General features: G+C 37.7%; 1 protein-coding gene across 2 annotated transcripts in view; it reads left to right on the top strand.

The window, feature by feature from the left end:
- Positions 1 to 16887, top strand: part of PPP2R2A (protein phosphatase 2 regulatory subunit Balpha) — a 93806-nt gene that overhangs the window by 49369 nt on the left and 27550 nt on the right. For both annotated transcript variants that reach the window (XM_037038698.1, XM_037038700.1), the window contains exon 3: positions 8779 to 8876. In XM_037038698.1, coding sequence (XP_036894593.1) covers positions 8779 to 8876 — 98 coding nt within the window. The remainder of the gene's footprint in view (positions 1 to 8778; positions 8877 to 16887) is intronic.

Here is a 16887-nt window from a genome sequence, read left to right as displayed (position 1 = left end):
TAAAATTATATCTACATGATAGTGTTATTGTAAGGATTAGATGATAAAATATGTAAACACTCATTTAGCATAGTGCTTGGCACATTCTAGTTGTACATACCTGTGTGTACAGTGTGTACTTTGTATCCACATAAACCATTTTGTTATTTTTAATGTTAATATACAATTAATACACAAAAGCAGTGGTTAACCAGAATTTTATGTTAAGGGCCAGATAGTAAATATTTTCAGTGTGTCCCAGCTATCAACCCTGTAGTCAAAGACAATATATATAAAAAATAGGTATGGCCTGGCTGGTGTAGCTCAGTGGATTGAGTGCAGGCCTGCAAACCAAAGGATCGAAGTTTGATTCCCAGTCAGGGCACATGCCTGGGTTGCAGGCCAGTTCCCAGCAAGGGACCCACAAGAGGCAACCATACATTGATATTTCTCTCCCTCTCTCCTTCCCTTCCCCTCTGAAGATAAATAAATAAAATAAAAATTTTGATTAAAAAATAGTCATGGCTGGGTTCCAGTAGAACATCATTTATAAAAACCAATGGTGGGCCACAGTTTTTCAGTCTGTCTACTAGAGGTTACTTTTATACTTCCTAATTATTGAATGTTTCAAGTATGTTCAGCTTTTCTATTTAAAGATTTTTAAAGATTTTATTTATTTTTAGAGAGGGAGAGAAACATCAGTGCCTCTTGTGTGCCCCAAACTGGGGACCTGGCCTGTAACCCAGGCATGTGCCCTGACTGGGAATCTAACCAGCTACTCAATAATTCCCAGGCCCGTACTCAATCCACTGAGCTACACGAACCAGGACAGCCTTTTTAATTTTAAGGATAATATAGTTATAATCATTTCTGTACTGGTTTTTAATTGGTTTCTTTCAAGTAATTTATTTGGATTGTAGTCCTGAAATGGAATTATTGAGTCATTGAGTAACCCTATAAAGTGCAAGAGTTGTGAAGTATTTAGAGAATGTTAGAGGTGATAATACTTTGGCCACTTAATGTATTGTTGATTACTACCATTTACATATATTATGTATTTTCTCTTATCTGATTTTTATGCTGAGTGTTACAGTTTTGAGTCTTTGGCTATCTGATTGTGTCCTATTCTGCTTTTAATATTATAGCATGTAAGAAGAAACAGAAAGTAATGGGAAGGGAATAGTGTGGTGTGTGCCCCTGTGGCATGGAAACAGGCCAGCAACCCGTGGTGCTGTCGTCATCCCACCACCACCATCCCCAGCCATCCCGCCACTTCCAAAAAGAAGTGGTTAGTTCACCTCCTCCTTTTTAAAAAATCCTCACCCAAGGATATGCTTATTGATTTTAGAAAGGGGAGGGGAAGAAACGTGGAATGGTTGCCTCCTACACCTGCCCTGGCCAAGGATCAAACCCTTACCCTTTTGGTGCATGGGACAGCGCTCCAGCTGATGGAGCCTAGGTGCTGGTGGTTTAGAAAGGAGGGATTAGAAAAAAATAAGAATTTCATTTTATTTAACACATTACAAATTTCTTGGGTTTTTATTAATAGTATATAGAATTTAACAACAAAGGTCAGAGGTATTTTGCTACACTTTCTTACCAACAGTTTGAGGGTGCCTTTTATTTATTTTTTAAAGATTTTATTTCTTTATCTTCAGAGGGGAGGGGAAGGAGAGAGGGAGAGAAATATCAGTGTATGGTTGCCTCTTGTGCGTCCCCTGCTGGGAACTGGCCTGCAACCCAGGCATGTGCCCTGACTAGGAATCAAACTGCGATCCTTTGGTTTGCAGGCCTGCACTCAATCCACTGAGCTAGCTACACCAGCCAGATGAGGGTGCCTTTTAAATGCCTCTTTTATGTTGCACACTTTGGAAGTCCATGTGTGTCTAAAGTTTCGTGACTATCCACAGTCAACAACTGANTGAGCTAGCTACACCAGCCAGATGAGGGTGCCTTTTTTTTTTTTTAAAGGAAATTTATTTATTTATTATTATTTTTAAAGATTTTATTTATTTATCTTTAGAGGGGAAGGGAAGGAGAGAGGGAGAGAAACATCAATGTACGGTTGCCTTTCGCGCGTCCCCTGCTGGGAATTGGCCTGCAGGGAACTGGCCTACAACCCAGGCGTGTACCCTGACTGAGAATCAAACCGCGATTGTCAGAGTCGCAGGCCCGCGCTCAATCCACTGAGCTACACCAGCCAGGGCGAGGGTGCCTTTTAAATGCCTCTTTTATGTTGCACACTTTGGAAGTCCATGTGTGTCTAAAGTTTCTTGACTTTATCCACAGTCAACAACTGACTAATGTTCTAAAAAGGGAGCCCTTTCCTTTTAGTATATTAAAATGTTCTTTTATAAGATTAACAGGCATTTTTTTCATCGTAAAATAACATTTTTATTGGTCATAAGAAAGATTCTTGTTTTTCTTGTTAAAAGAGCAAGTTTCTTCTTCTTTGGTGTTTGTTGCTGTTTGCTGGTGATGGTCTTTAAGAGTGTGGCTCAGCTGACATGTTAGATGGGACCAAGTCTCGAGGTCTGCAGGTGGCCCTCACAGTGAGGCTGATGTCTTCACCTTTTAAAAGCATATTCTAGTTTAATCTCAAGAGTAAAGTATCCTCAAGTGCTTATCATTTTCATTAATAATTTGTTTTAAAACTTCAGTATCCAGGATTCTAAATGTTCATGAAACACACTGATATTTTCAGCCTGCTTCCTCCCGGGGGTGATGATCTCTGTGTGTGTAGGTTTTAATTTTACCCGGAGTGCACTATTGGAAGGGACACTCTTCTCTTAGCTCTAGCATTCCTGGCTTTTCCATGAGTCGGTGTTCACTCTGGAATGTTTCAGACCTAGGCTGTTCAGTGTGGCAGCTCCTAGGCACACATGACTGAAATAAAAAATTAAGGAGCCATGTGTGGCTAGTGAGTAAGTACTCTTTTGGACAGTGCAAACATGGGACTATCGCATTGTGACACAAAGTTCTGTTGAACAGTGCTATTGGAGACTTTCTGTAGTCATTACTCTGTGAATTTTTTAATGGTGTAAGAATCAAAGTATTAGAAGAATATATTCTAGAAATAGACTTACTATTTTCAAAAAGTAGATACTAGTATTTGGCCAACCTTATCTGGACATAGCATAATGTGTGAGTGCTGTTTTTAGAGCCATGTGCTTACCTTTTTGCACATCATGGCACACCAGAAAACAGTAATGTTTGTATGGCACACAGGGATAAACAGGTTGCTCCACAGAATCCAGGCAAACCCAATAACCCATTCTTGGCACACCGGCATGCAGTAGCACACATAGGTCAAATCTCGGTTTTATAGTGTTCTGTGTAATTCAGTCCTAGATGATTTTTATGAACTGTACATGTTGTTAGATTTTGTTCTCCCTTTTATTTACCTTTTTCTGTGTCTTATTCCCAGTGAGACCTTGTGAGATCTTGGCATTTTACAGCTCGAAAAAGCTTTAAAAGCATCTATTCATAAATTTGGAAAAACTTGGAGATTTTATGTATTTAGTGATTCTCATAGCTGTACAGATGGCCCAGCATCTTCTTTTGTCGGGGTGGGGGGCAGGCAGAGGAGAGATGAAGGAAGAACACGACGTAGTGCCTATTCAGTCCATCATACAAACCAGGAAAATAATTTCTCATACAAGTTGAGAAAATTGTATACCTTTCGCCCAATACTAACTACTACTTTCCTTCAAAGATTTAATGTGGGTTCACTTTTATGGTGTAAATCTTCGGTTCCTGTCTTCCCCTGATGTTCAGCCACCCTTGATATTTAGGCCAATTGTTTCAGCGATTCTTCAGTCTGTCTCAAGTATTCCTTTTAGAGTTTGTACCCTTGCTACAAAGCTGGTTCAGTCCTAACCTTGTGTCATATTGCTTTACTCTGGAACTATCATTGTAAGACAACCATTCCTGGGATAAGAAGTGACACATTTTAAAAGCAAATGTCTTATTACTCCTGTTGTATCTTATAATAAAAATTTGGTCCTCCTTTTTTTCTCCCTCTTCCTTCTCCCTCTTCTGCCCCCCTCCAACCCCAAGCATGCATACACGCATACACACATACACACGGTTCTCCTATCACATGTTCAGTGACTGCATTATAACTAGCTGTGTGAGTCAGTACTGTTTTCATTACTTAGGGGTATTGTGCCTGCTACTTTGTTACCTGACTCTTACTCTCTTCTAAGAATAATACAGGTCTGGAATCACCACCACTATCACCACCACCACCCCCAACCCAAAACTCCTCAATGTTTTTATTACAGTCTCCTTGTACTTAATCACCTCCAGATTTTTCTCCTGTCCAGCTCACCCTAACGAAGGTCAGGGTTTCCTCCCTGTTAAAAGTGGAGGCCATTGTGCAGCACAGCTTTCTCTGCTGCTTTTCACTGCTGCTCAGTGGGGCAGCCAGTCAGGCTGGTCACACCGTGTCACTGACACATCCCTTCTGAGGTTTTAGCTGCAACTGCTCATCTACCTGATAAGGAGTTGTTTCTTTAATTTAAGTGAATGCAACAATTTGGACCTGGGGAGAAGAAAATAATTTAAATACTGAGCCAACGCTGCCTATTATTCCATTGAGTAAATAGGAGAATAAACCTGGTGTTGGTGACAGGTGTGAGCATTTCACCAAGTTGAGAGCATATTCTAGAGTTCAAAGATCAGTATTTGATTTTCTTCTCCCTCGTATTAACCCTTTTTATATGTGATACTGCCAGTGAAACCTTGTGAAATCTTGACATTTTACAACTCAGAAAACTTTAAAAGCATGGCTTTAGTCCTGGCTGGTGTGGCTCAGTGGATTGAGCACCAGCCTGTGAAGCAAAATGTCACTGGTTTGATTCCCAGTCAGGGCACATGCCTGGGTTGTAGGCCAAACCCCCAGAAGGGGGCGTGTGAGAGGCAACTGATCCATATATCTTGCACACTGATGTTTTTTTCCCCCTCTTTCTCCTTCCCCTACCCTCTGTCTAAAAATAAATAAATATATATTTTTAGAAATAAATAAATAAAAGCATGGTTTTATGTTCTAGTTTGCCAGTTTATTTGATGGGTTAGCCAAAAAATTTTTAAAAGATTGTAAGGAAGTTAGCTGGATGTATAAGAGAAAGAATTTCTCTCTCCTCGGGGATTTAAATTTAAAGATAATTTTTAGTGTGGTGATTTTTTTTTTTTACCTTATTCCCTGATTTTAGAACCTAACCTTCAAGGAGATTAGGTTCTAACTGTGACTCTGTATATTCTGTCTAATATTGTTCTTCACTTGTTTTCTCTCTCCGGCTATACTCTGTGCTTTTAAATTCAGGGACAAGTTATGTTTTTAATGCCTTATTATATTCACTGCAGAAGTCCAGTACAGAGCACCTAATAGATTGGCTTTTAAGTACGTTTTTATCATTGGCTTTACAGGATAATCCAGTGCATTGTCTTACACCTTTGTGTTACCCACACATGCATGTGTAAGCAGTAAGCATTCTTTCCTCCTGATCCCTGACTGTGGTGGGCCGTCTGGGCTCTCATTTTAACCTGGTGTAGGTGCTGTCCGGTCCCTCTGAAATGCTGCACACATTTTTGTGTGCACATAAATGTGTGCAGTTTCTTGGTAGAGCATGTGTAATTCTCAGTAAGTTCACATAGTTTCAAAAAGGTAAAATGCCTTGGTCCTAGACAGTGGAGGAAGTGAGGAAAGCTTTCCAAAATCAGGCTGGAGTTGGAAAAATCACCAAAAAGAAAATGATAATATGCAGTACTGCACAGATTACTGATAAAATATATTGGTCAGTGAATTTTTAGGTACATAGTGTTCTTTATTATAGATAGTCACATTGTTAAATTATTTTTTAAAGTATACGTTATTGATTATGCTATTATACTTGTCCTATTTTATTTCTCCCCTTTATTCTCCTCTGCCCTGCACCCCCCTCCCACCAGTATTCCCCCACTTAGTTCATGTCCATGGGTTGTACATATAAAAGTTCTTCCATTTCCTGTACTATTCTTAACCTCCCTTTGTCTATTTTGTTCCTACCAATTATACTTATTCCTTGTACCTTTGCCTCCATTCTACCCCCTTCCCCTCCCCACTGAAAACCCTCCATGTGGCATCCATTTCTCTGACTCTGTTTCTGTTTTAGTTGTCTGCTTAGCTTTTGTTTTCATTGTTTTCTTTTTAGGTTCATTTGCTCATAGTTGTGAGTTTGTGGTCATTTTATTGTTAATAGTTTTTATCTTCTTTTTCTTAGATAAGTCCCTTTAACATTTCATATAATAAGGGCTTGGTGATGATGAACTCCTTGAACTTGACCTTATCTGAGAAGCACTTTATCTGCCCTTCCATTCTAAATGATAGCTTTGCTAGATAGAGTAATCTTGGATGTAGGTCCTTGCCTTTCATGACTTGGAATACTTCTTTCCAGCCCCTTCTTGCCTGCAAGGTTTCTTTTGAGAAATCAGCTGATTGTCTTTTTTTTAATAATTTTTTTTATTAAGTCTTGTTCAAGTACAGCTTTCTGTCTTATATTCCCAACCCTGCCCACCCCTGATTGTCTTATGGGAACTCCTTTGTAGGTAACTGTTTCTTTTCCTCTTGCTGCTTTTAAGATTCTCTTTTAATCTTTAATCTTGGCTAATATAATTATGATGTGCTTTGGTGTGTGCTTCTTTGGGACTCTTGAGCTTCGTGGACTTCCTGGAAGTCTATTTCCTTTGCTAGCTTGGGGGAGTTCTCCTTCATTGTTTGTTCAAATAAGTTTTCCATAAACTTATTTTGCTCTTCCTCTTCTTCTGGCACCTGTACGATTTGGATGTTGGAATGTTTAAAGTTGTCCTGGAGATTCCAGAGCCTCTCCTCATTTTTTTTTTTTAATTCTTGTTTCTTCATTCTGTTCTGGTTGAATGTTTATTTATTCTCCAAATTTATAATTTGAATCCCAGTTTCCTTCCCTTCACTGTTGATTCGGTTTTTTTTCACATAATTATGTTTTATATTGTTCTTCATGTACAGTTGTCTCTGTTTTCCCTCCACTTATTTTCCTTTATTTTTTTCCATATATTTTTCCTTTATTTCACTTTGCATAGCCTTCGATTTTTCCTCTATTTTACGGCCATACTCAACCATTTCTGTAAGCATCCTGATTACCAGTGTTTTGAACTCTGCAACCGATAGGTTGGCTATCTCTTCATCCCTTAGTTGTTTTTCTGGAGTTTTTGAGCTGTTCTTTCATTTGGGCCATATTTATTTGGGTGCACTTGTTACATTGTAAGGGGCAGAGCCTCAGATATTTGCCAGGGCTGGACAACCCATGTCACTGCATTGTGATGCTGTATGTAAGGAAGGGGTCCAAGAGGGAATAGTGTGCCACTTGCTCAGTCCTTGGCTGGCTTCCAGTCACTTCTGCTGCTACCCACAAGCAAATTGGTCCCTTTTGGTTCTGATTCCCAATTGTGTATGTTTGTGTATGTTCTAAGACCTTTTTGGTTTCTCCAATGGATTCTCCTGTGAGGCTGGAAGTTTTCTCCCGCCTCCACAACCCCTACAGGTAATTTTCAGTAAGAGGTTTTGAGGCTTTATTTCTCTATGCTGGAACCCTGGGTTGCACAGTCTGTCTCACTCCCCAGTTGTTCATCCCAGTTTATCCGCACACAAGTGCGGGATCACCCACTCCTCCAGCCACTGCCTTGCTGCATGTCTTCTCTACCCTGGATGCCCGTCTCAGCCCCTCCTACCGGTCTGGGTGAATGTTTCTTCCCTAACTCCTTGGTTGTCAGCCTTCCATACAGCTCAGTTTCCTAGCAGTTCTGGGGTTTTGTGTGTGTGTTTGTTTTTAAATTTGTTGTTTTTTTTTGGTTGGGCAGGGTGGCAAAGTGTCTATATCCATGCCTCCATCTTGGCCAGAAGTCCCTACATTGTTAAATTCTTAGAGTGAGCTAACGTAGACCAGAAAATAACCCTTCACTGGTAGAAAAGGTTGGCTTATTTATTTAAAATGCATATGGTGGAAGCTTCCCTAATTTGGCATAATGCTTTATAGTGACGAACTTGTTAATAACAATGGTGAATTGTACAGTGTATTACTTTATCTTAATGCCCAATTCTGCAACTTAGGTTTTTTTTTTCCCTTAGGAAAAATGCCTCTGGTGTCAAGAAGCAAGGAAAAAACCCTGATAATTATATTTGAACTTGACTTGAACTTGACTGTGAAGTTAGCACTGACTTTGGGTGCATTATGCTTGAGTCTGTGCCTCTGCAGTGTTTAGGAGGCACAGGAAGAGCTGTGCACACTGAAGGCACATGGCACACAGCTTTTGTGGTATAAGTGTGAAAAAATTATTTTTACACTTAACTATTTTCCCCATTTTAATTATAACTGCCTTAATTTTAGAGTCCATCTTTGGGTTTGTATAAAGAGCTTATCAGAAGTATATATAATAAAATTAACAAGATAATTGTTAATGTGTAATGATACTGTCATAGAATGTATCACAAGTTGATTTCTCTACATTCATGAATTTAGTGACATATTAATAAACCACTAGTATTTATTTTTTTTGTATGTTCCTATTTGTTAAAATAGTGTCACTTTGGTTTATTCTGGGAAGTGATTTTTTTTTTTTTGATGAACCAAAATATTCATGAAAAAACTTTAGATTTTACTTTATTTCTGATGACAGGTTGATATTTAGGCTTGGAATATGTTAGGAAAAACATGTTCATTTCTAAAACACTTCTGAATTAGGAAAGAAAATCTAATGTCTTTTTTGTTTGTTTCAATTATACAGCAGATATAATTTCTACAGTAGAATTTAATCATTCTGGAGAATTACTAGCAACAGGAGATAAAGGTGGTAGAGTCGTCATCTTTCAACAGGAGCAGGAGGTAAGTGTTTCAAGTTTTTAATATGTAACTTTCGGTTTACTCTTGGGACTGGAGCTTTTGTTGCACTGGAGGATCTCATCAGAGGTCATTGGAAGTTTTTAAAAGAAATGTCTGTTTATCCAGCAGAATATCCAGTGTATAGATAGCCATGTTTCTCTTAGCTTTGTGCGTGTGTATGTCTGTTGCTTTGATTTAAAACACAACGCTTTTAATTGTAAAAAGATTTGTCGGGAGAAGGGGGTGGAGAGTGGTGGAGTAATTCTAGATATTAACTGGTTTTGAAGCCTTGGCCTTCTTTTTTTCTCTAAAAACTCCATAAAGCAAAATAGGTTTGACCTCTTCTCACTGCCTAGTTTGCACTCGTGTGATTAGGGGTGGGAGGCCAGCTTAAAGAAAAAGTCGCTCAGTTACTTTGTGTCAGTCCATACTGATACTGTCACTCTGATTTAAATATAAAGGTTTTAAATGACAGTTGCATGTATATTTATGTAATTTATAAGTTCAGTACCCCTTTTAAAGTGGAACTGATTTGCAAATTGCTTTCTTTTTAAAGAAAGGAATCTGTGATTGAAGCAGGTTTTGTTTTGTTTTGTGTATAAAACTCTTAGGCACATTTCCAAATCTGATTGACTAGATTTCTCACTAAATTTTATCTAAACAAAATTTGTCACACTAGATTTTCCCTTACTCTTTCCCTCCATTTGTAGATCAAAGTTAAACTTCTAAAATTATTTTTGATATATTCTGCTCCCCTCTGTAATATATTTAAAAAGAGTTAAGAGTAATGTGGATAAATTACAAGGTTTTACAAATAGATGTCTAAATCATAACACAGAGTTAGGTTTTAAAGGATTGTGAAATTCCTTCAATAAGCAAAGAATCTAGTAATAATACTACTACTTTGCACTTCTATAGCGCCTTTGACCTGAGGATCTCAAAAGTGCTTTACAAACACTAATGAATTAATCCTCACAACACCCCAGTGAGGTAGGTAATCTAATTTTAAAAGAAATGATTCAGAGTGTCTAATTAGAAGATGCACATACACTAAATGTGTCTCCTTTTATTTATAATTATTTTTGGTTGGAAGAAAATATGAAAATACGGCTCAAGCTTTTCTGACAAAAAAATTCTGTGGTAGTGGGTGTGCAAAATCAGTTTTCTGTTCCTATTTTCAAAAATTTGACCATAAGAATCTTGAAATACTTAGAGTTGAAATGCATTCTTACAGATCATTATAATTTCCCTTTCATTATAATTTACAAATGAGACAAAGTATTAAGAGATCTCTTGATTACTTAATGACAGCCCTAACAAACTCTATAGAGCCCAGAATTTCTGGTGTCCTTTTCCCAGTGTGCTTTGATAACCAAAATGTGAATGTTAATTTGCTATTCAGATTTTAGAACTGCCTTTCCCGTAGGCAATTTCCTGCCCTTGAGTTCGTTTGCGTTGCTTTTTTTTTGACAACTGAAAGTCAGTGGCTTTCTACACTTTGCTTTTGTTTTTTAAAAAAAGGTGTCTGGAGAAAAACATTTAAAATTAACTTTGTTTTTTAAGCAACTCATCTTGAAGGATATTACATGGGCTTACATTGAGGGTTTCTGAGAGAGTCTACATTTTTAATGAAGGTTTTATGTTGCTTTAAAATCTACGTTGTTAACTAAAAATAAATTTAGAAATATTGTTTAAGAATGAGGTCATTTTCACCTTCTGTAGAAGATGGTTTGTTATGTCAAATGTGAAAAAATGGCTCGTTAATGGAGGAGGTCTACTTTAATAGGGGTTCAATAAATATAGTCAAAGCAATTAAGCAATTAGCTTACCATTTTCCTAAAGGTCTGTCACTAATATTATGATTTGAAATTAAAGGTCTAACATAGAGTTACTGAAACTGCTACACGTTTTACTTGTATTGGGAAAAGGCCAACAATTTTAAAGAATAATCACGTCCTGTGATTCTTTTCTGATACTTCACTGAAGATTTTGAAGAACTAATATTTTAAATATATACTCTAAGAAGGAATTAACAAAGTGACTGACATTTTGAAAAGGGCCATTAGGAGGATAAAAGGAGTTCCTTTTTCATGTAGCATTCTTCACTGCATTTAAGAATTCAAGACAAGATTCATTATCCAGAATTAGTATGTGTTTTGAGAATTAGAATAAATATCATTGTGTTTTTTATTTTTTAGGATTTTTATTTATTTTTAGAGGGGGGAAGTGGGGGAGAAAGAGAGAGAGAGAAACATCAATGTGTGGTTGCCTCTCGTGTGGCCCCCACTAGGGACCTGACCTACAACCCAGGCATGTGCCCTGACCGGGAATTGAATCTTGACCCTTTGGTTCACAGCCCCCACTCAGTCCACTGAGCTACGCCAGCCAGGGCAATATTATTGTATTTTAAGTGATAGATTAAATAACGATCATGGTAACAGTTGAATACCCCCCCCCTCCAATCTCAAAACTTGATCTTATTAATAGTAATTTGGTGAATTTTAGCTAATTTATTTTCTACATTTTTAAGCCCTATCTTATTCTGGAGCTTCTAATTCTGTGTTGTCTTCAGCACAGTCACTGTCTATGTCACTGATTATAAATGTACGCACCTTACACCTCTTCTGGTGCCTTTGTTTCAGTGCCTAACACAGATTAGACTTTATGAATTTGTATACAGGGTCCAGCACAAATAATGCCCCCCTTTTTTTTTACTGTAAAATCTTTTATTATACAATTGTAAGCATGTAACTCTGTAACATAGCAATATCACACTCAAGCACACCATCTGACATTTTTAGGTGAAATGTTCAAATAAAACTTATAAATTATTATACCCATGTTATTACCCTACCAACCACACTCAAGCAGGCATTACTTCTGCTGGGTGCTGTATCTGTAAAACAGTGTTACATTTTGAAAAGAAGAGAACTTAAAGATGGTCTGTTCTAATTTTTAGATCAATCCCAGGAAAAGCTTACAATACCAGGTTAATATTTCTTAGTTTAATAGCAAAGCTTTGGAAGTAGACCTTCGTTCTCTAAATTTCAGTCCAGCTTCTTCTAACCACCAACAGCTATTCTAGCACATTCCAAGGCACCTTGCTCCCTGTCCAGTGAGCAGTTCTTCATCTCTGATAATGGCCCTAGTGCTGTTTGCAAAACACAGTGACATTTGCACTATTGAGATTTTATCCTCTCACCTGCTTCAGGCTTGGCAGGGTTTCTTGCGACACTTCACTTGACTGGAAACCATTTTTCACTTGCACATTTTGTTGTCCTCCATTAAGAAGAACAGGTCATACAGTAGCAAGCCTGGGACATCACACTTGTACATCTTTAACTCACCTTCTGTCTCACTTCTTTTACCCTTCAGACATGCAGGTCTGTTGGGGATCCTGTTGGGGATCTCTTGTTGCCTGTCCATCTGTCCCCCAGTCAGAGAATCCCAGTAATCATTTAGAGGGTCTTTATTCAGTTCAAATATATTTCAGCTGGTGATCCTGTGTCATTTTATAGCATTTTTATAATTAATACATTTTGAGTAGTTTTGTTGGACAGATTCTCTGCAATAGAAGCAGAGCAGAAGGGTAAAATAATTTCCACAATGCATCATGCCCACCACGTGGTCAGTAAGGGCCCAAATTTTAAAAATTAATTTAAATTTTTTCCCCTTATAGTTAACATAAATATTCTGTTAGGTTCAGGTGTACAACATAGTGATAAGACATTTATATCTTTACAAAGTGATCACCCCAGTAAGGGGTCCAAATCTTTGATATCCAATCTATGTCCAAAGTAGGTGACTCATCTTTATTTCCTTGTTTTCATAGTTCGTATAAAATAGATTTTGGCAACAAGGCAGGTATGTGGTGGGATGTGTTTTTTCTGTGTGTGCATGTGTGGTTTTTTATTATTATTTTTTATTTAAAGGAATGATTAAGGAGAAAGGTGGAAGAAATTTTCATTTCTTCCTGGATTCTTTATAGATGGGTATACATACAGCCTTTGTTTTCTGTTTTCTAGGACTGCTGGTAACTTTCTAGGACTCCTTTCTCATATTTTTGTTCTTAATGTGATATTCCTAGAACTTTTAAACAGGATATAGAAGAAACCTTTGCGTGCTTATCACAAAAGAACCATAGCATTGTTAATACGATTGTATTTTCTCTTTCGTTGTGAAGACTTAGAATGGGGCTCCAAAGCAACAAGATGCCGTTTAACAGAACTCAGGGTCGGTGTACAGAGGGGCGATTTCGTTTGATGTAGATTTAAGTGAAAGAACGATCCTGTTTTAGGGTGGTGTGGCAGCATTCGCTTAACCTGGCACTTACTGCGTGGCAGTCCGAGTAACAAATTTAGAGAGGTCATTGGGGAGTGGTTGAAGGGATAGAGATTGTATGGCCAGAAGAGACTATGAAGAGTCTTGATGTCTTGATATTTAGGGATTCATGTGGAAAGAAGAAATTGATTTACTTTGTATCCAAGAAATAAATACACAAGAGTTAGATGCCCCTCTGCCAGGAAGAAGGAATATGCAAAAAGTTCAAGAAAATATCACTGTGATTTCTTCCAAATCAAAATATCTATAAAATAAGGTTTCTTTTCTAAGCCTTATCTGTTCGTTTTTCACTCACTTTTTGATGTGCTTTTCAGAGTATAAAATGTTAGAATCACTTGGGGCATGTATTTAAAATGCATATTCCTAGACTGTACCTCAAATCACTAAATCAGAATTTGGAGAGGCTCAAGATGCCAATACTTGAACTTTTTGTAAAAGTCCCTTGGAGATTTCACCTGATAGAAAATGTAAAATTAAAATTGTCAGTATTTCAATACCAGGATAATGATAAAAGCTCCAAAATACAGTTTCAAGTTTATATTATTTAAAAATACTATATTAGCCCTGGCTGGTGTGGCTCAGTGGATGACTGAGCACTGTTCTATGAATCAAAGGGTCGCTGGTTTGATTCCCAGTTAGGGCTGGGTCCCCAGTTGGGGGCATGTGAGAGGTAACCACACATTGATGTTTTTCTCCCCCTCTATCTCCCTCCCTTCCCCTCATTCTAAAAATAAGTAATAACATCTTTTAAAAAATAAAACTATTAAACATTTTCCCCAAGATAGATCATGCATATAGATAAACATACAGAATCATAAGTGAGCAGGTCTGTGAATTTTCACAAAACACACACACTTGTGTGACTACCCCTGGTCAAGAAATGGGCTATTACTGGCATTCCAGAGTCTTCTCTGTCCTCTCCGCCACTCCATGGTACATTCATAGAAATTAAGAGGTGAAATTTATAGGATTGGGCAAGGATTCCTAACTTGTGCCATTGATTCCTTTCAGTAGACAGATAAATTCTGTGGACTTCTCAGAATGTTTCAATTACATGAAATACATAGGATTTTGAAGGAAATTATGCTGAAATATGTTCTTCAAGGTATTTGAATAATGTGTTTTTGTGCTGGAATGTGATTTTTAAAACATGTCATTTCTATAGTGACAAAGTTACTGGTGTTGCTAGCATTGTGGTTTGTTGCCTACATCCATGATCAGAAGAAATGCTGAATTTCAGCTAGAGGTTGGTGAAAATAAATATGTAAAGTTTCCACTGTATCCATGTTTATAAAATCTCAGGGTGGGGATCACATAACCTATGGGCCCCAAATTTACGGCACCTGCTAATGCAGTTTTCTTTTACCTGTGAAGAAACTGGGGGGCCCAGACAACAGGTTAACGCATACAAAGCCCTTACAGTTAACAAAGAGGTGAACCCTTACTCGAGAGCCCACACGTTCTGATTCCTTGCCCATGCTTACCTGGGTATAGCAACAATAGTTTGTCTGCCACAGACCTTAAACATGACTTAATCTCCACACAAAAATAATGACTTACTATCTAATTCTTCACTTACTGTCTATGTCTGATTTATTACAAGCTTATAAATGAATTGAGACTTAAAGAAGATAACTTTTCTAAGATTATGCACCTGGTCAATTGGGTGAAAATTAATACTGTGCCCTGACTGGGTATCTCATTTGGTTAGAGTGTCTTCCCGATACACCAAGGTTGTGGGTTCAATCCCTGGTCAGGGCTCATACAAGAATCCAGCAATGAGTGCATAAACAAGTGGAAAAACAAGTGGAACAACAAATCTATGTTTTTCTATCTCTCCCCTCCTTTCTCTATAAAAGTTAATTTAAAAAAGTAAACACTGTGTAAATTGTAATGAATGTCCACAGTGCTGGATATTGTTTAACAAATGAAAAAATCTTTAAGTAATAAGCCTGAGATGATGCAGATCACACCAAAAAATCCGGTTTTTTTATCATGACGAGGGAAGAATTTCATCCTCAGACTTTTTTAAATTGCCGTTAAAAAATGTCTTCTCTATGGTCGGTTTAGAGAAGGAAACGTTGGGAAGAGTTTGTACTGCAAGTTTAAAGACCCGAGTTCTGGTATCTGTTCATGGATTCATCTGGCCACCTCTCTTAGTCAGCCATCTGTTGTCTGGGTTTGTACCCAACTAGCTATTACATATTTATCAGTTACCTACAAGTTTTTGAGATTCTAGCTCAGAGTATTATATTTTCCAGAAATGGAATATAATTTAAAGTACCTTTGCTGATTGCTAAGCTTGTCAGTATGAGTCCTGCTTGTACTTACAAGTTCTTTTTCAGACTTGAACATTGCATAGAAAACTCCCTGTTGTACTTTAGTTTTGCTGCTTTTATTTGTAAACATTCAAGTATTCCTTCTGGAATTTACTGTTGTGTAAGAAATGAAATTCCAGTTCTTTTTCCAAGTGGTTGGTTAGTTCCAGCACCTTTGGATTTTACTGTTTTATTTTTTTTGTTGTTGTTTTGGTTTGTTTGAACCTCGGGGGCATATTGAGTTCATGACATACTATCGTTATAGGTCATGGTGAGGCCCTCTCTTTAAGCAAACAAACATGTGCGTGCAGGTGTGTGGGCATACATACATTGCCTTTTATTCACCTGACCTGCTCCCATGCGCCTTTCCCTACTTAGATAACCATTGGCATGTTTTCTTTCAGTAGTATTTTTTATGTGCTGTGTTGTTGTTTGTGGCAAAACACCACATTCAACCTCCCACCAGTTTCTAAGTGTACTGAACAGTATTGCCAACCACATACACATTGTTGCAACAGATCTCCAGCACCTCTCGATACTACGTGACAAACTCGGTACCCGCTGAACTTCCTACCTCCTTCCCCCCAAAGCCCCTAGCAGCCACCTTCCTGCTTTTTGTTTCTGAGATTGACGACTACCTTAGATACCTGATATCAGTTCAGTCATGCAGTATTTTTTTCTTATGATTGACTTATTTTACTTAGCATAATGTTCTCAAGGTTAATCCATGTTGTAGCATACCTCGGGAGTTCTTTTTAAAGGCTGAATCATTTTGCTTTTGTATGCAAGTCACTGCATTTTCTTTATTCATTTATCCATCAATGAATATTTAGGTTGCTTCTAACTCTTAGCTGTTGTGAATAATCTCTTTGAGATGCTGTTTTCAATTCTTTTGGATGTATACCCAAAAGTGGGGTTGTTGGTTCTTACACATCTATTTTTTTAGCTTTTTTGAGGTGGAACCCCCTGCAATACTGTTTTCAGAGCAGCTGCATCATATTTGTTTTGGTTTTGCTTTTTTACTTTTGAAATGTACATAGAAAAATATATAAAACATTAGTGGATTATCACAGAGTATACATCTAGGTCAAGAAATAGAACACATCCTTTCATAAACTCTTCCCATTCCTTTTCCCAGTCCATAATTTTTCCTTCCTCACCTTAAGCTTATCTTCTAACACTTAATGTGGCTTAAAGTTTTGGAACTTTTTTTTTAAAGATTTTATTTACTTTTAGACAGAGGGGGAGGGAGGGAGAATGAGAGGGAACATCAGTGTATGGTTGCCTCTCTTGCACCCCCTACTGGGGACCTGGCCTGCAACCTAGGCATGTGCCCAGACTAGGAATCAAACCAG

The sequence above is a fragment of the Sturnira hondurensis genome, unplaced genomic scaffold (genome assembly GCF_014824575.4).
Source record: "Sturnira hondurensis isolate 20B ecotype Veracruz unplaced genomic scaffold, ASM1482457v3 Scaffold0024805, whole genome shotgun sequence".
Lineage (NCBI taxonomy): Eukaryota > Metazoa > Chordata > Mammalia > Chiroptera > Phyllostomidae > Sturnira > Sturnira hondurensis.
Note: the sequence above shows the minus strand (reverse complement) of the source record. Positions and strands in the feature narration are given on the sequence as shown.